The sequence below is a fragment of the Leopardus geoffroyi genome, chromosome C1 (assembly GCF_018350155.1).
Source record: "Leopardus geoffroyi isolate Oge1 chromosome C1, O.geoffroyi_Oge1_pat1.0, whole genome shotgun sequence".
In the NCBI taxonomy this organism is placed as follows: domain Eukaryota; kingdom Metazoa; phylum Chordata; class Mammalia; order Carnivora; family Felidae; genus Leopardus; species Leopardus geoffroyi.
The window spans coordinates 75,305,058-75,331,670 of record NC_059328.1 but is presented as its reverse complement, the minus strand read 5'-3'; the positions used below and the strand labels follow the sequence as shown (position 1 = coordinate 75,331,670).

Here is a 26,613-nt window from a genome sequence, read left to right as displayed (position 1 = left end):
CTAAATTCTGGTTCAGACATCTTGCTTGTATCTGTGTTGATTAAGTCCCTGGCTCTCATTTCTTCCTGTTCTTTCTTTTGGGGTGAATTCCTTTGTTTCATCATTTTGGAGAAGAAAAGGAATTAATAGAGTAAAAAAAATAATAATAAAATTAAAAACAACTCAAAGACATCAAATAAAGTATGCTAGATCCTAGGTGTGTTTTGGTGTGGTTGTTGAAAGAAGCTTGATAGATTAGAGAAAAAAGGGAAAGATGAGAAAAAAAGGAAAACTTCTGGAAATTTGAAAAAATGAATACAATAAAATAGAATAAAATGAAATGATAAAAGTAAAACAATTTTAAAAATTTACAAAAAGTAAAAAATGTAGAAAAAATTTAAAGAAAAATTTTTTAATATAAATGGAAAATACAAGTAGATTTTTTTCTCTTTTCTGTATTCAAGAGTAAGAAAAGAAAAAGGAAAAAAATTGAGTAAAAGGACCAGCGAACAGAATGCAGTATGGTTGAAATTATATCTGTTTTCCCAGAGAAGTCAAGCTATGAAGTACTTTATAGTCTGCAAACTAAGCAGGCAGAGACACTTGTGTTTGTCAAGAGCACTGTTGGCCCAGTTGGGCAGCACTTAGTGTAACAGGTCCATTCTCCACTTGATGGCCCTGCTTAGCTTACTGGGAGTGCTGTGGCGCATGTAGACATGTATGCTTATCCACAGGAAGGGTGAAAATGGCATCACCCAGCTACCCAATCTCTTGTATTGGAACTCTGTGCTATCCACAACCGGCACCCTCCTTTGTCTCTGGCTTCCATCCACTCCCCGCTTCTAAACTGCCCGTGATGAAGCCGTCAGGCTGCCAGGCAGCACCTCCTTCCTGAGTTTTATCTCAAACGTGGCTGTGTTTCCCAACCCCTCACTTCTATGGGACTGCAGCTTTGACTCACTCAGACCTTCTGGGGGAGGGTCTTACTGAGCAATGGCCAAGTGCCAGCCATCCCTCAAAACGTTCAGGAGACTGCGCTGCTGCCAATGCCCAGAGCCTGTGTCTAGGTGCCAGCCTGCCCTGGAAGAAGTTCACGCAATTCTGTAGCAGCAGTGTTTCAGGGTTTATGGAAAATCACAACACACATCTGGCACCAGGCTTCCCCCGTAACATCTTTGTTCCAGCACCAGCGAATGTGGTTGTTCTCCAGAGTCCACTGGGACCTTTTCCTGTGGGGTGGCTGCACAGTCTCTACCAAATGTCCTATTAGCAGGGGAACCACCTCTCCCCATGTGGCCTGAGGACCTCTCCAACCTTGCTCTCTGCTCCTGGGGATTCTCCCTTTCCACCAGAGCACCTCCAGATATTGAGTTGCAAAGTTTCAGACTCCGCTCCCCCTGTTTATAGAGTCTTAATGGAATTTAAACACTCTTCTTTCTCCTTTCTCCCTTTTGTGTTCAGTCTCTGCGGCTGTTTCCACTTTTCCGCTTTCTCTCCAGCTGCTTTTTTTTTGTGTGGGGGGGGTGCTTTTCTTGTACTCTTCCCCCATCTCCATCCTCTCTCTGCAAGGAAAAACAGCTCCCTGCCCTCCACAGCTTCTCTCTCCCCCAGTTCTCCTCTCCATGCTGCGTACCTGCCAAGTTCTGTGGTTCAGATTGTGCAGATTGTTGTGTTAATCCTCAAATCAGTTTTCTAGGTGTGCAGGATGGTTTAGTGTTGATCTGCCTGTATTTCAGGGTTGAGAGACGCAATAAGAAAGCAGTTTTATTTTCATTTCCTAAGACTGGATCTCCTCTGAACAGCAATTCTTATATAGTGAGAATTTGCATCTTCTGCTGAATCCTGATGTTTTTGGACACTATAGGGTGTCTTGTAAATGTTCACCACTGTTTTAATTTCCTCGGGCTGCCTTAACCGTACTACAAACTGAGTGGCATAAGCAACAAAACTGTATCAGCTCACAGTTTTGTAGGCTAAATTCCAAGAGCAAAGTGTACCAGGGTTGGTTTCTTTTGTATGATGTCAGAAAGAGTCTGTTTATGCTTTTCCCCTAGTTTCTGGTGGTTTGCTGTCAATCTTTGGCATTCCCTGACTCTCTTCTTTCATCTTCATGTGACATTCTCCCTGTATACCAGACTGTCTCTAAATTTACCCTTTTTATAAGGCCACTGTCATATTGGATTAGCGCCCCCCCTCCCCCCACCAACCCGTGACCTTAATTTAACCAATTACAGCTGCAGTGAACTTATTTCCAAATAAGATCACATTCTGAGGTACTGGGTGGTAGGGCCTCAACATGAATTTGGAGGGGACACAGTCCAACCCACAGCAATCCTTGTACTTTCAGACTTTAATTTCTGCTATGTTGGTATCAGGCTTAGCCATGAAATTGCTTTGGCCAATATAATGTGAGGAGAAGTGGTGTGTGCACTTTAAGCAGAAACTAAAAATTTTTTTCTCTCTGCTATGAATCTGACAGTATTCCAAATAGAGACTATTTTATCAGCTTATGTCTCAGAGTGACTGTGAGATGGAGCAGAGTAGCAGCTGACATTGAGTAGATATGTTGTATGAAAAAGAAATAAACCTTCATGATTTTAAGCCACCAAGACTTTGAAGTCATTTGTTACTGAAGCATACATTAACTTAAGCTGACTGACACAGTAAATACCTAACTTAAGCTAACTGATACTGTAAATTCACTTCTAATGTGGAGATTTTCTTCATTCATCAGATGTTTGTTGAAAAATTACTATGTGATAGGCATAGTTTTATGTGTTGGACACTGTGATAGTTAATTTTATATCAACTTGAGGTCAAAGAACCCAGGTGTTTGTTCAAACACCAGTCTGGATGTCTCTGAAGGTGTTTATCAAGTGAGATTAACATTTAAATCAGTGGACTTTAAGTAAATTGTCCTCTAGATGATGTGAATGGGCCTGATCCAATCAGTTGAAGGCCTTAGGAGAAAAAAAGACTAACACTCCCCTAGGAAAAGGGAATTCTGCCGCCAGACTGCTTTCAGACTCTGAGCTGTAATATCAACTCTTCTTGGGTCTCCAGCCTCCTGGACTGCTCTGCAGATTTCACACTTGCTGGCCCCCACAAGTCACATGAGCCAGTTCTTTAAATAAATCACTGTATATATGCACATCCTATTGGTTCTGTTTCTTTGCAGAAACTAGATTAATACACATATCAGCAAACAAGCTAGAAACAATCCTCAGAGATTGTAGTCTAAGGAAGGATGTACATAAATAAAGAGGAAAATTACAGTGTTATGTAGTAAATGCTGGAAAATACTCCAATACTCCTCTATATATGCTACATAGAGCATATAACCTTGACTTACGGAGTCAGAAAACAGTCTCTGGAGGAAATGAAGTCTAACATGAGAAGTGAAAGTGGCAAGTGGATTAGGAGTTAGCCAAATGCAGAAGCAGGTTGGTGGGGACCAGGGATTGAATTGAGTATAGGACATGCATTCTCAGTGGAGGAATTATTGCCCTTAAGGGGAGAAAACTGGTATTTGGCAGGTGAAATCAACCATAACTATTACACCTTCTTGTGACCTTGTAAAACTGAATCCTTACTGACAAACTCATACTCCTTCATTTATGGGGCAGTGGGGGAGATGAATAGAAGAAACATCTAAAAGGTCTCCTTAAGGGGGCAGTGATGAAAAAGATTGAGAACATTGGTGTAGAAAGACCATTAAGGTAGGGGAATGATCACATGGAAGCTACAGAAGTAAATTAGTATATAATAACTAGTATATACTAACTAATTTACTAAATAGTATACTTAGGTCTGTCCTTAATCTTTGGGGACTTTTAAAAGTAGAATATATTATAACGTAAAGGAACTATTCATGTTTATGTTACCTTCCTGCATTTAACCTCTTCCATAGGGACCTATTTCACCTGTAAACATCTGTTTCTATTTGCAAAGATTTTCAGTAGCCATGATGACTGATCCTATGTGTGCTTTGCTAGTTATGTCATGTATCAGATCCAAGAGTTACTAATTTCTATACCATGACTGATTTATATACTATGACTATTTCTATACCATTAGAATGGTTGGGGTATAGGGGTGGGACAAAGCAGAAGCAGGGAGGTGGTGAGAGAAGAGGCTGTTCTGAACACAAATTTTAAAATTAAATCTGGAAATGTGATTTGCCTTCAGTTACCTAAATAAGGAAAATTGGACTTTATGTCTAAATTATCTGCTGCAGACTTTGCTCACTTTTTTAATATATGAATCTGTCCTTTGTGTGTGTAGACACATGCTGAATGAATCATTAAGTTTTAAACATTTTTTTTAGAAATGTTGTTTCTAAGGACAGTTGTTAAAATATCTTTTTCTGTCTATCATGCCAGGACTTTTTGTTTTATAATTGTAGTTTCTAGAATAGCATCATGTTCAGGTGGGTACTTAATCATAAAGCTATTCTGGAAGGTGCATTGGCCTCTGGAGAATTTGCATGTGATTTACATCACTGGAGTTTCAAAGATTAAAAAATAGAAGAGTAAGAAGATATTTTTCTGGGTTCCATTGTTGGAATGCACAATGGTCTATTTAGTAACCGTTATCATTATCTTCCTCCCAGATTGAATTAAAATTACTTTAATATTCTATTAGGAAAATCTTTGTAAAAATGCTGCCAATCATTTTTATTTTTCCCCCAGCAGCTTGTTAACAGTGAATTCAAGGCTAATTCAGTGCTTTGGGAATATAGTATAAACTTAATTTTTAAATCTAGAGAACTAAGAAATTGTATGTTATACCATCAATTTTAACTTTTAATATTTTTCTACCATATCCCTAGCTTGCTTGATGTAAGTAGACTTGATCTAAATTAAAAAAAAAATTTTTTTTAATGTTTATTTTTGGGAGAGAGAGAGAGAGAGAGAGAGAGACATAAAATCTAAGCAGGATCCAGGCCTCATGCTGTCAGCACAGAACCAAACATGGGGCTTGAACCCACGAACCGCGAAATCATGACCTGAGCTGAAGTTGGACTCTTAACCGACTAAGCCACCCAGGTGCCTCAGACTTGATCTAAATTTATAATATACTTTTTTTAGGAGGCAGTATTCTTGTACTATTTTTTGAAAGGTCTTTTTACATAAAAGACAGTATATAGAAATAGGTCTGAGTATGTGCTCTGGAGTCAAACTGCCTGGGTTCAAATCCTGAGTTGAATCTGTTTGGGTTTTGGAGTGCCTGGGTGACTGAGTGGGTTAAGCCTCCAACTCTTGATTTCAGCTCAGGTCATGATCTCACAGTTTTATGAGTTCAAGCCTCGCATCAGGCTCTGTGCTGACTGTGCAGAGTCTGCTTGGAATTTTCTCTCTCTCTCTCTGCCTCTACCCACTTGCACTCCCTCTCTCTCTTAAAATAAATAGGTAAAATAAAAAAAAAAAAAAGAATCTGTGTGGGTTAAAATGTTACACTAGCTTTTATAAACTTGGGCAGATGAGTAAAGTTCTGTAACTTTATCCTCTGTACCTCACTTTACTCCAATGTAAATGGTGGCTGATAAGAACTACCACATAGAGTTGTTGTGAATTGTATATGAGTTAATTATGTAAAACACTTAGAACAGTACCTGGTGTGTACTCAGTACTCAATAATGTGAACTATTGGGGCACCTGGGTGGCTCAGTCAGTTAGGCGGCCGACTTTGGCTCAGGTCATGATCTCGCAGTCTGAGAGTTGGAGCCCCACATCAGGCTCTATGCTGACAGCTCAGAGCCTGGAGCCTGCATCGGATTCTGTGTCTCCTTTTCTCTCTGCCCCTCTCCCATTCATGCTCTGTCTCTCTCACTCTCAAAAATAGATAAACATAAAAAAATTAAAAAAAAATAATGTGACTATCAACAATAGCCAAAGTATGGAAAGAGCCCAAATGTCCATCGATGGATGAATGGATAAAGAAAATGTGGTATACACAATGGAGTATTACTCGGCAATCAAAAAGAATGAAATCTTGCCATTTGCAACTACGTGGATGGAACTGGAGGGTATTATGCTAAGTGAAATTAGTCAGAGAAAGACAAAAATCATATGATATCACACAATGGAGTATTACTCGGCAATCAAAAAGAATGAAATCTTGCCATTTGCAACTACGTGGATGGAACTGGAGGGTATTATGCTAAGTGAAATTAGTCAGAGAAAGACAAAAATCATATGATTTCACTCATATGAGCACTTTAAGAAACAAAACAGATGAACATAAGGAAAGGGAAACAAAAATAATATAAAAACAGGGAGGGGGACAAAATAGAAGAGACTCACAAATATGGAGAACAAACTGAGGGTTACTGAAGGGGTTGTGTGTGGCGGGGGGGGTGGGCTAAATGGGTAAGGGGCATTAAGGAATCTACTCCTGAAATCATTGTTTCACTATATGCTAACTAATTTGGATGTAAATTTTAAAAAATAAAAAATAAAATAAAAAAAAATGATGTGAGCTATTACTATTTGGAGCTCTGTATTGAGTTTTAAAACCATTTGTTGAGTGCTTCTTGTATGCAATACAAGAAACTTACTTGTGGAGCTGTTCATACATCTTACCTAAAATGATCTTCAGAGAATGACTCAAGGTATCTTTTTAAACTGACTTTTTTTTTTAGTATCATTATTGTTCTCTTTAGTACATTTCAGGCCTTCAAATCAGTTTATGTTTTTTAGGCTGGGATGATATTTTTGTTCTTATGTGAGAAGATAAACATCTATGGTTCCTTAGAAAAAGCATTCCTTGGGGCAGTAGGTGGGAGAGGACTTCCTCTTCAGAATTTTGTATTGACAAATGCTACACATAGCATTTGTCATTGTGGTACTGCTTTTTCTGTGATGACAATAGGAAAAAGGTAGTTACCCATGATTTTCTGACATTTTGAAAATGTTTTAAATGTTTTACTTACTTTTGAGAGAGACAGAGAGAGAGCATGCGCAGGTGGGAAAGAGACAGATAGAGCGGGAGACAGAGGATCCCAAGCAGACTCTGCGATGATAGCAGAGAGCCCATTGTGGAGCTCGAACTCAGGAACCATGAGATCATGACTGGAGCTGAAGTCGGATGCTCAACTGACTGAACCACCCAGGCGCCCCTTGAATTTTTATTAAAGAAATTTAAAAACACTTTCAATATTTATATCTTTCAGAAAATGTCTTTGAAAATCACCAATGCAAAACGAATTGAAGGCCTTGATAGTAATGTGTGGTGAGTACCTCAGAGTAAACAATAATAATTTGGTGAAGCTTTTTTTCCTGTACATTTTATATACTCACCTATATTGGGAATTTTTAGCCTCATCTACAGTCTACAAATAAAAGCACTTATTTTAATTTATTCATTAAGTGGAATCGTAAGGAAGTTAAAGATCCATACGCTGATTTATTCATTTAGCACATGTGTTAAGCCTGCAAATAGAAAAAAGGACAAATTTGGATGATGCCCACATGGCACTTAATTTGTAGTCCATTAGCTAGCAGCTGCTGGTGTGGTTGAGGAAAAAAAAATAGATGATGGAACTGTTGGTATCATGGAATTGAGATTTGTAAGAAAATTTTAAGTTAATTAATTCAGCTATCATCTTATTAGGTAAAGTCATTTTGTAGGTGGTAAAATTTTGGGGGGAACTCATTTTTTTTTTTTTTTGTAAGACTAAAGTAGGTCTTAGTTTTTCAGTTTTAATGTTAAGATTATGAGATATAAGGGATGCCTGGGTGGCTCATTCGGTTAAGCATCCAACACTGGGTTTCACATCAGGTCATGATCTCATAGTTTCATGAGTTCGAGCCACGTGTCGGGCTCTGTGCTGACAGTGCTGAGCCTGCTTTGGATTTTCTATCTTCCTCTTTCCTCCTCATCCACTCATGCTGTCTCTCTTTCTCTCTCAAAGTAAATAAATAACATTTTATAAAAAGTAAAAAGATTATGAGGCATAAAAATCTAACTTTGTAATTATGGTACTTATTAGTATTTTTTAATTTTAGGATTGAATTTACCAAGTTGGCCGCAGACCCCTCTGTTGTGAATCTTGGCCAAGGCCTTCCAGATATATCCCCTCCTGTATATGTAAAGGAAGAATTATCAAAGATTGCAGCAATCAATAGCCTGAACCAGTATACACGAGGCTTTGTAAGTATATTAAGACCATATGTGACATGAACTTGTATTTTATATTGTATTGTGTATGAAATGTGAAGTGAACTCCTATCACTTCTGTGTAATTGGCTTTCTGGGGCCAACTGTCCCAAACAGATAATCAGAGAAACCCCCATCCTTGCCCTTATCTCCTAGAAGGAGCCACCCCCAACTTCTAACGCCTCCATAGTCCTTTACCATTGTTCCAGCATAGGGTCTAATGGCAACAAGGAAGAGAGAATATTCTTTTTTTTCCTGCAGTTTTTTTTTTCTTAATTGCAGTGGAGTTAACATTCAGTGTTATGTTAGTTTCAGGTATACAGTATAGTGATTCAGTAATTCTGTACATTACTCAGTGCTCATCATGGTACATGTACTCTTAGTCTCTATAACCTATTCACTTGTCCTCCTACTCATCTCCCCTCTGCTAACAGATTAGTTTGTTCTCTATAGTTAAGAGTCTGGTTTTTGGTTTGTCTCTGTCCCTTTCTCTTTTTTTCCCTTTGTTTTGTTTCTTAAATTCCACATGTTAGTGCAATCATAAGGTATTTGTCTTTCTCTAGCTGTCTTCTTTCGTTTAGCATTATACTCTAGCTCCATCCATGTTGTTGCAAATAGCAAGATTTCATTCTTTGTTATGGCTGAGTAATATTCCATTGTATATATTTAAATTTTTTTCTTTAACGTTTATTTATTTTTGAGACAGAGAGAGACAGAGCATGAACGGGGGAGGGTCAGAGAGAGGGAGACACAGAATCTGAAACAGGCTCCAGGCTCTGAGCTGTCAGCACAGAGCCCGACGTGGGGCTCGAACTCACAGACCGCGAGATCATGACCTGAGCCGAAGTCGGCTGCTAAACCGACTGAGCCACCCAGGCACCCCCCATTGTATATATTTATACCAACTCTTCTTTTTCCATTCATTCTATTGATGGACACTTGGGCTGCTTCCATAGTTTGGCTATTGTAAATAGTGCTGCTGTTAATATAGGGGTGCATATATCTTTTCAAATTAGTGTTTTCAAATTTATTGGGTAAGTATCCAGTGGAATTACTGGATCATATGGTAACTCTGTTTAATTTTCTGAGGAAGATCCGTACTGTTCCACAGTGGCTGTACCAATTGGCATTCACACCACTAGTGCTAGAACTTCCTTTCTTCACCTCCTTGCCAACACTTGTTGTTTCTTGAGTTTTTTATTTTTGCCATTCTGACAGCTATAAGGTGATATTTCATTGCGGTTTTGATTTGCATTTACAATTCTATTTTTAATTTTTTGAGGAACCTCTATGCTGTCTTCCACAGTGACTATACCAATTTGCAGAGAATATTCTCTCAATGCACATATTTTCTCTGCCATTAACACATGCAGTTATTAGGCCATCGGCACTGGCCTCTTAATTAATAACCTCTTTTTCCAATTAGTTACTTTCTTCCTCTTTACCTGTCTATCAATCCCTATCCTTCTGTGATGAAATACTTAGGATATCCAAAGATTCCTAGATTCTACAAAAAAAGTGCCACAACGTAGTAAGTGAATTGAGCAAGGTTTCAGGGTATAAGGCCAATAGATAAAAATCAATTGTATTTCTCTATACTAAAAATGAGCAGCTGATTAAGATTTTTTGAAATATCATTTATAATAGCATCCCAAAGCATTAAATATTTGAACTGATGTTTTAAAATATACACAAGATCTGTGTGCTGAAAACTATAAAACATTGCTGAGAGACATTAAAGAAGACCTATATAAATGGAGTCATAATGTGATATTCAACAGACTGGGAGACGGAATATTGTTGTCCGTTCTCTCTAAGTTGATCCATAGTAGAGTTCGGCAGCCTATGGCCTTGATCCGTATCTGACTCACTCCTGATTTTGTATAAATAAAGTTTTATTAGATAATAACCATGCCCATTCTTTAAATATTTTTCAGGTTTTATAAATATATGTGAGTATGTATGTATATGTGTTTGTATGTTAGTATAAGCACAGGGAATGGTGTTGCACTGTCACCAGGCCCTGGACTACATTGGTCACCTCAGGGAGATGAGATGGAAGGTTGTTGAGGAGAGAACATAATTTTTTTTTTTTTTTACACATCTCTGCCTAGTTTTAAATATTATATGAAGCATACTTTATTTTTATAAGTAAAAATTTCTTTAAGACACAGACCCTTATAATTCTGAGGTAAGATGTGTAGTGTTTATAGTTGCTTTCAGATCACCCTTTGCTAGAGTTTGTTAGCCCTGTTATTAAAATGAAATTCAAAGGGAATTTTGGATTTCTGGAAGTAGTGACAATCTTCTCCTGCTCTTTCCACAAATCATGTATATTTTTTTGAGCTTGAATTTAAGTAGTCTTTTCTCTTGCCATTATTTTTTAGTTTAGTGGCTTTGTTCTATCACCTCCCCTATTATTAATTATACTTAATTTCTCTAATATTGTAATATCTCTCATCTCAAAATATGAGAAATGTGCTATAGCTTTGTTTTTATTGGTTTTAACTGTGTGGGGGTCTGTGACATACTAGCTAACATTCTGACAAAGGTGACAAATAAAAGTATCTTTGAAAAAAGAGCCTCCTTTTCACATGAACTGGGATGGATAACTTAGGATGACCAAAGGCTACTGTACTTCATAAACATGGGGTATATCCTGCCAACCTCCATCTTGTCCTGTGTCCTGACCCAGTTTATTCCTCCAGAGCTCTAGGTGCTTTGCAAACAAAGGCACTTGCCCTGCATTTAGACTCTTATTTGGAACTGACAGAAAATCAAGGTCATTCTCCAAAAGCAAAAACAAGAGGTACATGCTACGCAAGAAAAAATAAGTAATATTGACTTTGATACCAGATAGACAAAGAAGGGGAATGGGAAAGGAAATAAAAGAGAAGGAGGGAAGAACAGGGAACATAGAAGGAGAGAATTGAGGAAGCACTAATCAAGGAGTTAAGACTCCCCGCATGTCTCCGACTTTGTGCATTTATAGTCCCTTCGTTCCTCTGGTGAAGGTTGTTCTCTTAGATGACTCCTCCCCTCTTGGCTGTCATGAAGAATGTCCTGCTTCCTCCTAACATTAGCTCTCACGTCAACACTAATGGGTGTTTCTTTGGGGAATTTGTGTTTGCCCTCACTCTGTCATCCGTTGATTGGCATAATAACTTACTCTTTGGTAACCTGGAAGAACAGATTCAGGGTATATACCGTCAATGCAGGCTTTTTAATTGTAATTGCAAAAAAGTCCAACTCTATTCTGTATAATTTAATTACTGTCAAAAATAAAGTAGTTCAATATGATTTCATGGCTGTCCAAAAAGGTACTGTCAAAGGTATATTTGGTACTGATGTCGATTTTTATCAAAGCAAACATGTTGGAATTTTGAATTCCAAACCAATCATTTAATGGGGATTTTTTAGTCATTAGCAAGTTTTCATGACCATTCATGTAGGAACTGTCTGTGAGTAGGGAAAAAAATGTTTTTTATTTTCATTAAAAAAATAAAAATTTTATTTGGATAATTATAAACAAAAAACCCAAATTTTAAAAATTCTTTCATTTTAAATCCAGATTGCTTCCAAGAAGTAGATCCCATAATCAAATTCAAGGTTTTTTCTTTTTTATTCAACAGGGTCATCCATCGCTTGTGAAAGCTCTATCCTGCTTATATGAAAAAATTTATCAAAAGCAAATCAATCCAAATAAAGAAATCCTTGTGACAGTAGGAGCATATGGATCTCTTTTTAATACCATTCAAGGATTAATTGATGAGGGAGATGAAGTAAGTATATTAAGATTATCATCTTACCCATAGCAGTCATTATTATCATTTGTATTGCCTTTGAATCTGCTACTTATTTTACACTATTTTTAATTACTTTTGAAGTGTAATGCATATGAGTAAAATTCACAGATCTTAAGTGTACAGCTTGATAAATTTTTTACCTGTGTGTATATTTACATATATACATATATCCATGTAACCCCAGCCAGATGAAGATATAATACATTCCCAGCACCCAGAAGGCTCCCTTATGCCTCTTCCCAGTTAATATTCTCCCAGAGGTAACCACTCTTCTGTCTTCTATCACCATAGGCTCATTTTACCTGCTCTTTAATGTAATATAAATGGAATCACACAGTATGTTCTTGAATTGTCTTCTCTCATTTATCATTATGTCTGTGAGATTCATCTGTTTTGCTGCATGTGACTCATTCTTATTTCTATAGCCTATCTAGAGAAGGGTAAGTGGAAGGGGCCAACCATGATGGGGAAAATGAATCTTTAGTTTGCACTACTAAAATTATCCTTATCTGAACTCAGTCAGCCAGTATTTCGTCAGTGTGTTTTTGTGCCCGGCACTGTTAGCAGCAGCATGTGAGGGTTGTGTAACAAGAAGGTTGAGTGATTTCTTCTTTAGTACTGGGACTCTTTCCCCATTATCATTCCAATAGCCCTGCTTCAGTATTTCCTGACCTCTTTCATTCATTCAGAAATCACTGAGGATCTCCCATAGTAGGCACTGTGGGAAGATTTTTAAAAGACAGTTTCTGGGGCCCCTGGGTGGCTCAGTCGGTTAAGCAGCCAACTTTGGCTCAGGTCATGATTTCGCAGTCCGTGAGTTCGAGCCTCGCGTTGGACTCTGTGCTGACAGCTCAGAGCCTGGAGCCTGTTTCAGATTCTGTGTCTCCCTCTCTCTGACCCTCCCCCGTTCATGCTCTGTCTCTCTCTGTCTCAAAAATAAGTAAACGTTAAAAAAAAAAATTTAAAAGACAGTTTCTGTGTGGAAGGAGTTCCCTATCTAGTAGAGGAGATAGACTCGCAAGCAGGTGAATAGGAATGTGTGTGTATGTTACAGTAGTGACAGAAAGAAGTGATTGACTCTGCTAATGTAGGCCTGGGAAACTCCAGAGAGGCACTGCTGAATATTTACCATGATCTATGTTGTTAATTCCTTTCTTTGAACTCTCATGGCACTCTCTGTACCTCTTACATAAAAGATACTGCTACTACATTGTATTATGTTCCTCTTTTACATCTCTAATTCTCTCTATTATGCCAGACAATAAGCTACTTAAGGAAACATCTTAAGGAAGTGCAGTTACACTTTCATATACATAATCTCCTTTAATCCTGTAAAATAGTTGAAAGTTTTATCTCATTCTTTGATGTTGTTTAATCCTTTGTTGCTTCCTCTTTTTGCATCCCAGAGGCTCAGCCCTTGACCTTCTTTATTCTTTCTTCCCTGATCACTGTATCTGATATTTTGAAATCACACACGTGTCACTTTCTGTCACATTGACCTGTTTTATTTTCTTTATAGTATTTGTTATTATCTGAAATCATCTAATTTACTTCTGTTTTTTTCTTGTTTATGGTCTCTCACAGTAGAAGGTTTATTGCTATACTGCCAGTCCCTAAAATACTGAGTGCTCAATAAATACTCTTCAGAAAGTGAGGGGAATTATTCCCATCATAAAAATAAAGAAATTACAGCAAAGAATATCAAGTATATTCTTTCAATTTTACCTCCCTTCCTCCCAGTTTTCTTTTATATCTCACTTCAAATCAGGTACTAGGTTTCTCACTAGGGTTCAAAGATAGGTCATCTTGGTCCCTGAGAATTTCACAGACAAATTAAGAGCTTACAGTTCCCTTGAGGGAAAGATCCATTCCCAGAGGGAACAAAGTTCATTTCTTTGTACTTCCCATTACCTAACACCTAACATAGCAGATTGTATAGTAGGTACTCAATGTGAGTTGAATGACTAGTAGAAACGAAGGGGCTTTAGAATGTAATGAAAAGAACAATCCAAATAGTTTAAAGCTAAGTTCTCTCTTCCCATATTGTGGATCTTTGACAAGAAATACAATTGCTGAGAAGTCTGTTTTGCTTGCTGTTTGCTATGAGCATTGTGAGACCTTTCCTGGATGTAACCCGCCGTGTAGTAGAATGGGTTGTAAATCTCCCTAAATGAATGTAGTCTGATATGTAATGAAATGAGTAACTATAGTAATTGTACACAAACTAACTGGCGTCCTTCGCTTCTGTAATCTTGCTTGCTTAACACATTCCTCCCCTTCCCCCTTTTTCTCCTCCCACCACAAGTAACGGACAAAGCCTTCTCGCCGAAGGACAGACAAAGGACGCCCAATCAGAAAACCACAAATGTCCTTACTTTAGAATTTACCAATCAGGACCCTCACTCACCTATGCTGTTTGTCCCTGTCTATAAAAACCCTATACCAACTCTGATCGAGGCCTCTTAGCGTCACCGGCAACGAGTGCGCAGAGGTCCAGGTTCGAACCTGCAATAAATGCCCCTTGCCGCTTGGCTTTGACTCACGACTCTGGTGGTCTTTTGTGGGAGGTTTAGGAACTTCGGGCATTACAGTAATAGCCTTATATGACTTTAGTGAGAAAGGCCTTGAAGAGTTGCTTCACATAATATGAAATACACATTAAATGTGCAAATTTAGAACAAGAGTTAGTGTTGTGCCTGGGTGGTTCAGTTGGTTAAGCGTCCGACTTCGGCTCAGGTCATTGTCTCACAGTTTGTGGGTTCGAGCCCCACATCAAGCTCTGTGCTGACAGCTCAGAGCCTGGAGCCTGCTTTAAATTCTGTGTCTCCCTCTCTCTTTGCCCCTCCCCCCATTCACGCTCTGTCTCTGTCTCTGTCTCTCTCTCAAAAATAAATAAACATTAAAAAAAAATTTGGAGCAACAATTACATATCACTAATTTAGCCAACAAAAGTTAAGTGAGACAACTTAGTGTTGACTTAGGAAATTATAGTTATCCAATTTCCTAAAGCAATTTGACTGTATGTATGTTAATGTGCCCTAAAAATGTTTATACTTTTTAATCTAGCAAAATAACAATCATGTGAATTTATTCAACTGTTTAAAAATAGAGAAACTACAGGGGCACCTGGGTGGCTCTGTCAATTAAGCATCTGACTTTTGATTTTGGTGCAGGTCATGGTCTCACGGTTGTGGGATTGAGCCCCACATTGCACTGAGTGTGGAGCCTGCTTGGGATTCTCTCTCTCCCTCTCTCTGCCTCTCTCTGCACTTTTTCTCTCTCTCTCTCAAAATAAATAAACATTTTTTAAAAATAGAGAAACTACACATATTCACAAATAAATATAGCATTGTATATAAGCAAACGATTAAAACTTATTTTAGAATTCACTAGACTCCCAAATAGCCATTAAGATAATAAATATTAAAAAAAACAAACAGCCGGGGGCGTGGGGGTTGGCGCCTGGGTGGCTCAGTCAGTTAAGTGTCCAACTTCGGCTCAGGTCATGATCTCCTGGTCCATGAGTTCAAGCCCCACATCAGGCTCTGTGCTGACAGCTCAGACCCTGGAGCCTGCTTCAGATTCTGTGTCTCCCTCTCCCTCTGGCCCTGGCCCTTCCCCTCTCGCACTGCCTCTATCTCTCTCAAAAATAATAAACATCAAAAAAAATTCCTTAAAAGATAATAAATATTAAAACTGTAATAATGTGAAGTTTTCATGTAATATTGTTAGGTTTAAAAAGATAATAAAAATTGAATATACATGAAAGATATAAATTATGTGTTCAGACTTTCCTTACAGAAAAGTAAAAAATCAGGGATGCTTACTTAGATCCAAGCTGGTGGACTCTGGGTGGAATACCAAAGGGACTGGTTGGATTGGCCCACTGACCTAAAAGCCACCCACGGGTGACTGAGAGAGAGCATGTAGGGGCAAAGGAACAAGGAATATATCTCAAGAGATTGGGAAAAAAGACTGAATCTAGCTAGGTATAAGTCACCAGAGGGAAACTGAGGGTATCAGACAATAATAGTAGCATCTTAACTAGTCTCCCTGCATCCACTGTTTGTTTTGGAGTGCTTTTGACCAAAGAGAAACATCTTTATTCTCAGGATAATACTTATAAATTAGTTCTCCATAATGGAGAGCATTGCTGTTATCTTTCCTCATAGTCTTTTGCTTCTGCCCCTCTCTGATTTTTTTGTTTGTTTGTCATTTAAAATTTAAAGAAATTCTTCATGTTTTTGGCTGGAACATTCTTTGGAGGATGTGATGGGAATTATGGCCTCTTTCCCCAGAAAAATCTACCTAGGCACATGTAAAGTTTTGCATATAATTTCAAGAATCCCCACTGTAAGCCCTTCTGTGGATCTCATTAAGAGAGCCAGAACTCCCTGGACACATCTGTCTCTAACGTCTCTTCCATGTCCTCTCCCACGAAGAGGCAGGCATGAAGGCAAGGAAGGCCAGTTCTTTCATTGCTGCATTTCAGCATGTAGGACAGCACCTCACACATAGGAGGTACACAATATATTTTAAATGAATGAATGATTGATATGTTACATTCTTATTTGATTTTTATTTTAGGTCATAGTAATAGTACCTTTCTATGACTGCTATGAGCCCATGGTGAGAATGGCTGGAGCAACACCTGTTTTTATTCCCCTAAGACCTGTAAGTTTGCCAATGCGATACATATACTTTAAGATGCTTTGAAAATATACAGAATTGCTTTGTCACTGATGAAGTTTCTACTTTTATTACATTTTGGGATTTACTGTGTATCTCTACAATGGCTGAAGGTAATCAACATCTTTAAGAGGGCAGCTGTTATTGCTTTATCCTGTGTTTGCCATGTGTCTCTGTTGTATCAATATCCACACTATATGTAACATTCTTTTGTGGTTATGTGTCTCCCCCATAAACTATGAACACCACCAGATCAGAGACCAATTCTTTTTTTTTTTTCTCATTTTTAATGTTTATTTATTTTGAGAGAGAGCATGCAGGAGTAGGGGAGGGGGGGAGAGAGAGAGAGAGAGAGAGAGAGAGAGAGAGAGAGAGACTCCCAAGCAGGCTTCACACTGTCAGCACAGAATCCGATGTGGGGCTCGAACCCATGAACCGTTGAGATCAAGACCTGAGCTGAAATCAAGAGTAAAATAGATGCTCAACCAACTCAGCCACCCAGGCACCCCTCTTTTTTTTTTTTTTTTTTTTTAAGATTTTATTTTTAAGTAATATGCACCCAACATGGGGCTTGAACCTGCAACTCTGAGATGAAGAATTGCACACTCCACCCGACTGAGCCAGCCAGGCACCCCAGAGACCATTTCTAACTCACTTGTATAGCCCTGCTCCCTAGTGACTAACAGTGTAGGGTATATGCTGGGTGCTTTATAAATGCTTGTTGAATTATGAATGAATTGTCTAAGGACAAACCACCCTGAATGTGCCCGATCTTGTCTGATCTCGGAATTATGAATAAATTATTTTTTTTAATTTTGCTACTAAGGAATTTAATAAAGTATGCTACTATTGTCTTTTTTAAACATCTTACTATAATGAGTAATACACTAAGGTGAATCACAGAATCTTGTATTAGCCTTACAGTCTCAGACATGTTAACCATAGTTATAGCTGGCTCCTTTGAAGGCATGTACATACTTTAACAGCTCTTTATGTTGACAGAGTTTATTTTCCATTTACTAGGTGTGAGCATGAGACTTAAGTCCTCTTGGGCTCTTAAGGCAGAATGAAAGCTTAGTTATTTCTATTTTCTTTGTTAGTCATTTATTCAGTTACCTTTGCCATGCCTTTCTCTACTCTGCCCCGCCACCCTGTGCCATTAGGTTATTTATTTGTAAGACAGCAAACATGAATTAATTGGATTAAATCACATCTTGATTCTTCATACGTAGAAACCTGTCGATGGGAAAAAATGGTCTAGTTCTGACTGGACATTGGATCCTCAAGAACTGGCAAGTAAGTTTAACTCCAAAACCAAAGCGATTATACTGAATACTCCACATAACCCCATTGGCAAGGTGAGTCTTTGAACTCTTTATACAGTCTTCTGACCTATCATTGTCTCACATGTTGAATCATAATTGGCTCTGCTCTTTTGTTTTCTTTAATACATATAGGTATATACCAAAGAAGAACTCCAAGTAATTGCTGACCTTTGCATCAAATATGACACACTCTGCATCAGTGATGAGGTTTATGAATGGCTTGTATATACTGGAAATAAACATGTAAAAATAGGTACTGATTATTACATAGAGTCACAAATCTAAATGTGTTTGGGCACATGTGGAACAACTGATTGGAAGGGATCCCAGAACAGCTTTAAAATAGTCCTTGCAATGGGTATCGGTCTGTGTGAGCACTTAAATGGGATTTGGATAAATGATGCTTGAGTGAATTAATAAACAGACTGAAAGACAAGCAGTACAAACTTTGGGGAAGAGATTTTTGGATCATACTATAAGGGTATGAAACCAGAGAAGTTATACTTTTGCCCATATCCTTGGCTTTTTATCAAGAATGCATCTATTACGTGGTACATAAGATACAGGGAGCTTACTTGTTCCCAAGTTGGACTGTCTCTGCTGAGCAAGTTGCCAAAATGCCAAGTCGACAGGAGAAAATTGCAGGGCGAGTAAGCTATTGCTGCTTGGCTCTTGCCTGAGGTTTCATCATTACTACCCTGCCATCTCCCAAGACACCCTGCCTCGGTGTCTTCTGGGGTTATCTAAACTGATATCAACCATAAGACTATATGCTGGGTTGCAACCTTTGGGTCTGTACATTTGCCCTTTCTATGCCTGGAAACACTTTTCCCCCAAATATCCACATGGCTCAATCTCCCCCAGGGCTTTATTCAGATACCAGTTTTTATGGCCACATTTAAGATAGTTATAAGTCTTTCTTCCAGAATTTGCTTTGCTTTATTTATTTTTTTTGTTCTGTTTTGTTTTTTCTATTATAATAATAAATATAGTTAGTTTACTTCTATATAGTTTACTTCTAACCTGCTGGAACATAGGATATTTGTTTGTTTTAGTGACTTCTGAATGTGCAGTTTCTAGGATAGGATCTTGCACGTGTTAGGTAATCAGAAAGTAATTGATGAAGAAATGAATAGGAAATATGAAGGAGATAAGGGAAGAAAAACTGAAATCACTGTGGCAGATATCAATAAATAAATTAGTGCGCTTGTATATAAATAGTTTCATATATCATAATTATCCCTGTGGTACGTTTTAAAGTGTAGAAATATGGAGGACAAAGCAGCTGCTTGAGAAGATCAACAGAGGAGTGGGCAAAAGATGGAATTTGTTAAGCAGAGAGGTACAAATAAAATTCCTATCAGGGGGCACCTGGGTGGCTCAGCCGGTTAAGCATCTGACTTCAGCTCAGGTCATGATCTCACAGTTTGTGAGTTCAAGCCCCGCCTCAGGCTCTGTGCTGACAGCTTAGAGCCTGGAGCCTGCTTCAAATTCTGTGTCTCCCTCTCGCTCTGCTCCTCCCCCCCCCCCCCCCCATGCTCTGTCTCTCTCTCCTTCAAAAAATAAAAATTAAAAATTAAAAACATTAAAATTCCTATCAGATAAACTAATGTGGACTGAGGCAAGAAGGCATAACAGATCAAGATATACTTAAGATTAGGGCAAGTGGTTTATAAGGATATGTTATAACAGTCACAGATGATAATGGAAAAGTAGAGTAATTCTGACAGTCTTGATTATGAGAACAAAGTTTAAACTTGTTGAGGAGGTAAGTGGTTCTGAAACTCAATGTTAGTGTAGAGCACCTTGAAGCCACAATGTTCACATTGTAGAATAGAGATACGTTGCCTTCCATCCTGAAACTAGAAGCAATCTTCTTAATAGAAACTTAATAATTAGAAGGAGTCAATATAAAAATCCCGGTTGTGTGCATATTTGTACAAAGAGCCACTGATACAGACATATCAGAGTTTTTCTGATTTTGCCTCTCACTAAATGTTTATTTGTTTCACTGTTGGTAGCATACACTATCAGATAAATGGTAGTACTTTAGGTGCTTGAGAAAATTTCATGGAGGAAAACTTAAAATTGATTAAAAAAAAAATTCTACACATTAATTTGATCACCAAAGTTCCAGTGAAGCATAATTTGAGAACTACTGCAGGAGGTGTGCCAAGACAAGGGAATGGGTTCCTTGATTGGATTTGTTTTATAAGGTAAGAACCAGTTACAGGCGAGGACCTGAAGTGAGTTAGATGCCCTAGCAGTGGAGTTGACACAAGTGGGCTATTTAGAAGTCAACAATAGGGCAGAGTATAGCATCTGAAGCTGGGAAGGGAACCAGCCAGTGGGATTCTGAAATCTCTGGCCCAGCCCCTTCAGCAGTGGTGAGGCCTGTAAGCAGAGGTGGACGTGTACAGAGGAGGGGCAGCTCTGTGGGGAGTAAGGAATATTCCTGCCTCTCATGCTTTCTTTAGTCTTGCTAAGTTTCAGTCTCTATGAGGCCTAGAAGAGAAGATGTCTGGAGACAAGTAGAATTATAGGCCTGACAGGATCAAATCATGAGGGGAAAGGGTTTTGGCAGTCGTCAAAATTTTGTTGGTGGTGGAACCCATGGAAGAGAATTTTCTCAGGGAGAATTGATAAACAGAGAAGGCAGCCAGAGATGTGCAAGGCATGGTGCCTCAACACAGCAAACTGCTGTTTCATGTCAAAATTGCGTCAGAGTTCACCTTCGTTCACCCTTTTTGTTGATGACCTCTGTTTCAGGTCATTGAACTATTCCCAGTCGAAAATCAGGTCAACATAGACAAATAATTATTTTTTGTAATTAAAAAAAATGTTTAAGTTCATTTATTCTGAGAGAGATTGGGGGAGAGGCGGAGAGAGAGAGAAAAAAAGAGAGAATCCCAAGCAGGCTCCGTGTTGTCAGTGCAGAGCCTGATGCGGGGCTTGAACTCACAAACCATGAGATCATCACTTGAGCTGAAGTCGGACACTTAACCAACTGAACTACCCAGGCACCCCTTTTTTGTAATTTTTAACAATTAAACAGAGGAATAGGCATCTAGCTAATTAATAAATATAATTTTGTACTCAACACATATATTCATTTCTAAGTGATAATGTCTCAAATCCTTAGAGTTTTAGTTAACTAAGTTCAGCAATATTTTTCCAATAGATAACTTTAAATGATCTTGAGTTATTGTTTAAACCTTTATTATATTGTTTAAACCTCATATAAGCCCTTCATAGTAAAAGTGTAACACATATTACTTGCTAAAGATATCAAGACCTATATATTTAAAAATATGTGTATGTTTAATCTTTATTTTTGAGAGAGAGATACAGAGTGTGAGTGGGAGAGGAACAGAGAAGGAGACACAGAATCTGAAGTTGGACGCTTAACTGACTGAGCCACCCAGGTGCCCCAAGACCTATATTTTTAACTCAGATATTTTAGTTGTTATAACAGCCCATAAAGTTAAAACAAGAAAAAAAAATGAATTCACTATTTCATTATTTAGGGAGTGGTTTGGTTCCATGAAAACTTAGGTATTCTATCAAATATGAATACACAAAAGATGCAAAGTGACTATTCCATTAATCTGCAGAGTGTGATAGTAGTTCTTTAATATAACACAATAAAGCTTTCCAGCCATACATCATGAATTAGCATCACCCTCATGCTTTCACTGAGGCCATTTTCCCTGGGGAGCACTCTTCTTTCTGTCTATAATCTTTATCTGACTTCTGTTGAAGCCTAAGCCACCTGTAAATAACTGTTATTGCTGCTGCAGCTGATTTAAGGACCACGGGTCATAAATGAGAAGTGCAATGACCACTTGCCTTTCAGATACAAATGCAACCTAAGCTTAATACTAGATATCAGTTTTCCTTTTTACTTTTATTTATGCCTGTAAGAAATCTCTACGACCACCATGGGGCTTGAACTCAACCCCGAGACCAAGACTCACATGCCAGCCAGCCAGCCAGCCAGCCAGGTGCCCCTAGGTTGTGTTTTGTAAGTAATCACTATGTCCAGCATGGAGCTTGAACTCAGAACCCTGAGATCAAGAGTGGCATGCTCTACCAACTAAGCCAGCCAGGCACTCCTAGGTACCATTTTTTAAAAATGATCAGACGATGCAAAGATTTTTTTTTCTTCTAGATTCACACACAGTGTTGTGGTCTTCTGTTCTATCTGTTTGCTTTAATTTCTGTGGCTCCCCAAGTCTCGGAGAGGATATGAACATCCAGATGTTTTAAAAAAATTCCTTAGGGCCCTTTTTAATGAAGTAGTAGAATTTGTTCTTGGATCAGATTCTTGATTCAAATGATGTCTCTGCATTTCTGTACAATGACATGTCAGTCAACAGAGAAACCTCTCTTCTATAAAAAAGGTATTAATACATTTATATTGATATACTAATCTTTTGGCATTTAGACAAATAATATAAAATTCCTTGTAAGTTATTCAGTTGATTAGCTTACTGCTTGAAAAAAGACATCCATTTTTTAAAATGGCTAAAATAGCCATCAAAATTGCTTAGCTCTTTTCAAAAAAATATTATACCAAAACTATTACATTGATGTTTTGTGAATGAAACCTACATTTGACATGTGGGTGGTTTTGATTTCCTTTGGATATAACTTAAGAAAACATGTTAGGATTGTATTCGTTTCTCTGGGTAATTCTTAATTTCAAAGAATTTATTTCTGATTTTCATGTTTATTTATTTGTGAGAGAGAGAGACAGAGCACAAGCAGGGGGAGGAGCAGAGAAAGAGAGGGAAACACAGAATCTGAAGCAGGCTCCAGGCTCTGAGCTTTCATCACAGAGCCTGACGCAGGGCTGGAACTCGGGAATGGTGAGATCATGACCCGAGCAAAAGACGGATGCTTAACCGACAGAGCCACTCAGGTGCCCCTTAAAGAACTTATTTCTAAATATTGTGTTTACTAATAGACTTTCCGGGTTTTAGATACATATTATTACTTTAAAAGAGGTGATACTCTGCATTATACATAGTTTAGATTTTCTCTGGTCAAATAGGAAAGTGGGACATGTGTCATGGTATTCTTTTGGAATACTAGAACTGTTTCAAAACTTGAAATGATAGGATATTTATATCAAATGTTAGAATATTCTTTCTTTGAATTGATTCTCTAAATATTTTCTTTATTATTTTTGGGTTTTGTTTTACTCCACAGAGAATACAATTATAACATCCTGATTTATGTAGTTTTCCTACCTTTGGACAATGGACTGATTATGTATGAATTGCCATTTTGGAAATTTCTTTAGCTACCTTACATTTTAGTAGCCACTTGACTTGTATATGAGAAGATTAAGAAAACAGTAGCTTAGATCACACAGAAATGGCTATTTGTTTTCTCTTTATGTATGCCAACACTCTTAGAACAATACAAGAGTATCTACTGTACCTCTGAAAAACAAGTGAAAAACTCATGGGATTGCATGTGAAGAACTTAACATCTAAACTACTTGAGGAATACAAAGAGCAGCATAGGGTGGCTGCTTGACCAACTGGGTGGCTCAGTTGGTCAAGCGCCGACTTTGGCCCAGGTCATGATCTTGTGGTTCATGAGTTCGAGCCCCACGTCAGGCTCTGTGCTGACAGCTCAGAGCCTGGAGCCTGCTTCCGATTCTGTGTCTCCCTCTCTCTCTCCCCCTTTTTCGCTTGTCGTTCTCTCTAAAAAATAAATAAACATTAAAAAAAGGGAACAAAGAGCAGCATAGGTAGCACTCTCTGAAGATTAACAAGGGAATAATTTACCAATTTGGGGCAGAATTCACAAGCTCCTGCATTTTATACCTGTATGGTTTTACCTGCATTCTCTTTGCCCCAAATACCTTTCCTCCCCTTCTCTGACTGGCAGAATTCTACATGGTCTTCCAGGTCTCAGCTTAAGCTTTACTGGCTGCAGAAAGCTACCCCTAACACCTTCTGTCCTTGCATGATACTCCATGCCGCTTACTATTACAGCACTTACCACACTGTATATGACTGTTGTTTTACTTTTCTCCTATCCCCACTAGACCATAAGCTCTTCAAAGATAGGATGTGCTTTTTTCTCATCTTTGTTTCTTTTAGACATGGCTTAGTCCCTGGGACCTGGTCATTGGTAATAAATGTTTGCTAAGCAAATGAGTATGTGAATGAATGATTTTGTTAAAGATGTCAATCACTTGAAAACGTTTACACCATCATTTCTCATTATTTGTGGAATCCATATTTGTGAATCACCTACTCGCAGAAATCTATTTGTAACTTCAAAGTCAATACTCACAGCACTTCATTCACAGACGTGCCAAGAGGGGCAAAAAATTTGAGTCACCTCATGTGTATTCTCAGTTGAGGTCAACAAGGCAACACTCTGCCTTCTTATTTCAGCTTATACTATAAACAAGTGCCCTTTTCATGGTGATTTTGTTGTTTAAAATAGACGCCGTAGCATAGTGCTGAAGTGCTGGCTGATATTTTGAAGTATAAGAAGACTGTGGTGTGCATTATGGAGAGAATAAGTATGCCAAATAAACTCCATTCAGACAAGTTCTAGGGCTATTGACCACGGAGATATTAAGGGCTGATACCTAAAAGGTAGGGGCTTTTGGGGTGAAAAAATGTTCTAAAACTGGTTGCCCAGCTCTGCAGATATACTAAAAACCATTGAATTAGACAATTTAAATAAGTAAATTTTATGGTGTGGGATATATATCTTAAAATTGTTAGCAAAACACACATGCACACATGCATCGCGGGGCCCTACCCCCAGAGTTTCTGATTGAGGAGATCTGAGATATGGTCCAATAGTTTGCCTTCCTCACAAGTTCCCCATTGATATTGCTAGTACTGGTGTGAGAACCACATTTTAAGAAACATTTTCTTAGGAATCCTGTAGAGGTAGACTCGGAAAATGGGCAGAGTAGAGGCGAGTCAACAATGGCCAGGACCACAATCAAAATGGTGCCACAGGAAGAGTGCAGTATTAGTGAATGCACAGCTACCACTGACACTGAGCACCAGGTGCCACGCCACGACTGTGCAACCACTGCCTGGAACGCTGCCTACTGACACCTCTGCCACTTCTGACCCTGGAAGTGATTTTGCTACTTAATATTATTTAATCTATCACATATTATACAGTATTTTTAAGCACTGTGACATTTTCAACTATGTTTGGCTTAAAGTTACATTATATTTTAAAAACCTGCTGAAATAGGGGCATCTGGGTGGCTCAGTTGGTTAAGCATCCAACTTTGGCTCAGGTCATGGTCTCACAGTTCATGAGTTCGAGTCCCGCATTGGGCTCTGTGCTGACAGCTCGGAGCCTGGAGCCTACTTCAGATTCTGTGTCTCCCTCTCTCTCTGGCCCTTTCCCTCTCAAGCTCTGTCTCTCTCTCAAAAATAAATAAACATTAAAAAATTAAAAAAAAAAACCTACTGAAATATACCAACTGCATTATACTACATTTATGTTTTTAAGTTATACTGAATGTAGATTGATTGGAAAGCAATTATTTAACCTTTTTTTTTTTCTTTTTCCGGTTTAGCTACTTTTCCAGGTATGTGGGAGAGAACAATAACGATAGGAAGTGCCGGAAAGACTTTCAGTGTAACTGGCTGGAAGGTAAGATGCAAAAGAATAATTGCTTAAAAACAGACACGTATTTTATTTCTTGCAGAGAGAGAGAGAGAGAGAGAGAGAGAGAGTGTGTGTGTGTGTGTGTGTGTGTGTATGTGTGTGTGTGTGTTAAATGCATATATATTCAGTTTACCCAGGTTTTTGTACTTACTGACCTTTTGTTTACTCATTCAGCTTTCCTGTTGACCTTTCTCCTTTTTGAGACCTAATCATTTCTTTCTTTTTTTTTTTTAAGTTTTTTAAAATTTTATTTAAAGTCTAGTTAGTTAATTCACAGTGTAATATTAGTTTCAGGTATAGAATTTAGTGATTCATCACTTCATTACTATACCCAGTGCTCATCACAGATGCCCTCTTAAATCCCCATCACCTATTTACCCCATCCCCCCACACCTCCACTCCCGTCCACTAACACTCGGTTTGTTCTCTCTAGCTACACATCCATTTCTTGGGTTTGTCTCTCTCTCTCTCTCTCTCTTTTTCCTTTGCTCATTTTTTTTGTTTCTTAAATTCCACAAATGAGTGAAATCACATGGTATTTGCCTTTCTCTGACTTATTTCACTTAGCGTAATACTCTGTAGCTCCATCCATGTTATTGCAAATGGCAGAAAAATAGTCATTTTTCATTTTATAAGTAACCAACCAATGGCACTCTTCTTTGCAAAGAATGTTCAGATTATTGCATATTAATAAAAAAGGAGGAAAAATATAATACATAGTAATAGCTAATATTTTGGCTCTTACTATGTGTCAGGTTCTAAGTGCTTTACACATACTCATTCTCATAATGGCATTATGAAGTGAGTATAATTTATTATCCCCATTTTATAGATAATAAAACTAGTAAGAGAAGTTAAGTAAGTTGCCTGAGGTTATACTGCTAATAAACTCAAGCCAGCCAGGCAATCCAGCTTCAGAATTTATGTACTTAAGCACTGCACTATGTAATACATTAACAATTTACCCAATCGAAATTAGATTA

At 38.1% G+C, this 26,613-nt stretch overlaps 1 protein-coding gene across 4 annotated transcripts in view; it reads left to right on the top strand.

Annotated features, from left to right (window-relative positions):
* Positions 1-26,613, top strand: part of KYAT3 (kynurenine aminotransferase 3) — a 67,553-nt gene that overhangs the window by 23,590 nt on the left and 17,350 nt on the right. For all 4 annotated transcript variants that reach the window (XM_045478174.1, XM_045478175.1, XM_045478177.1 and 1 more), the window contains exons 3-9: positions 7,154-7,212; positions 7,989-8,133; positions 11,772-11,921; positions 16,533-16,619; positions 17,867-17,992; positions 18,092-18,212; positions 25,539-25,615. In XM_045478174.1, coding sequence (XP_045334130.1) covers positions 7,154-7,212; positions 7,989-8,133; positions 11,772-11,921; positions 16,533-16,619; positions 17,867-17,992; positions 18,092-18,212; positions 25,539-25,615 — 765 coding nt within the window. The remainder of the gene's footprint in view (positions 1-7,153; positions 7,213-7,988; positions 8,134-11,771; positions 11,922-16,532; positions 16,620-17,866; positions 17,993-18,091; positions 18,213-25,538; positions 25,616-26,613) is intronic.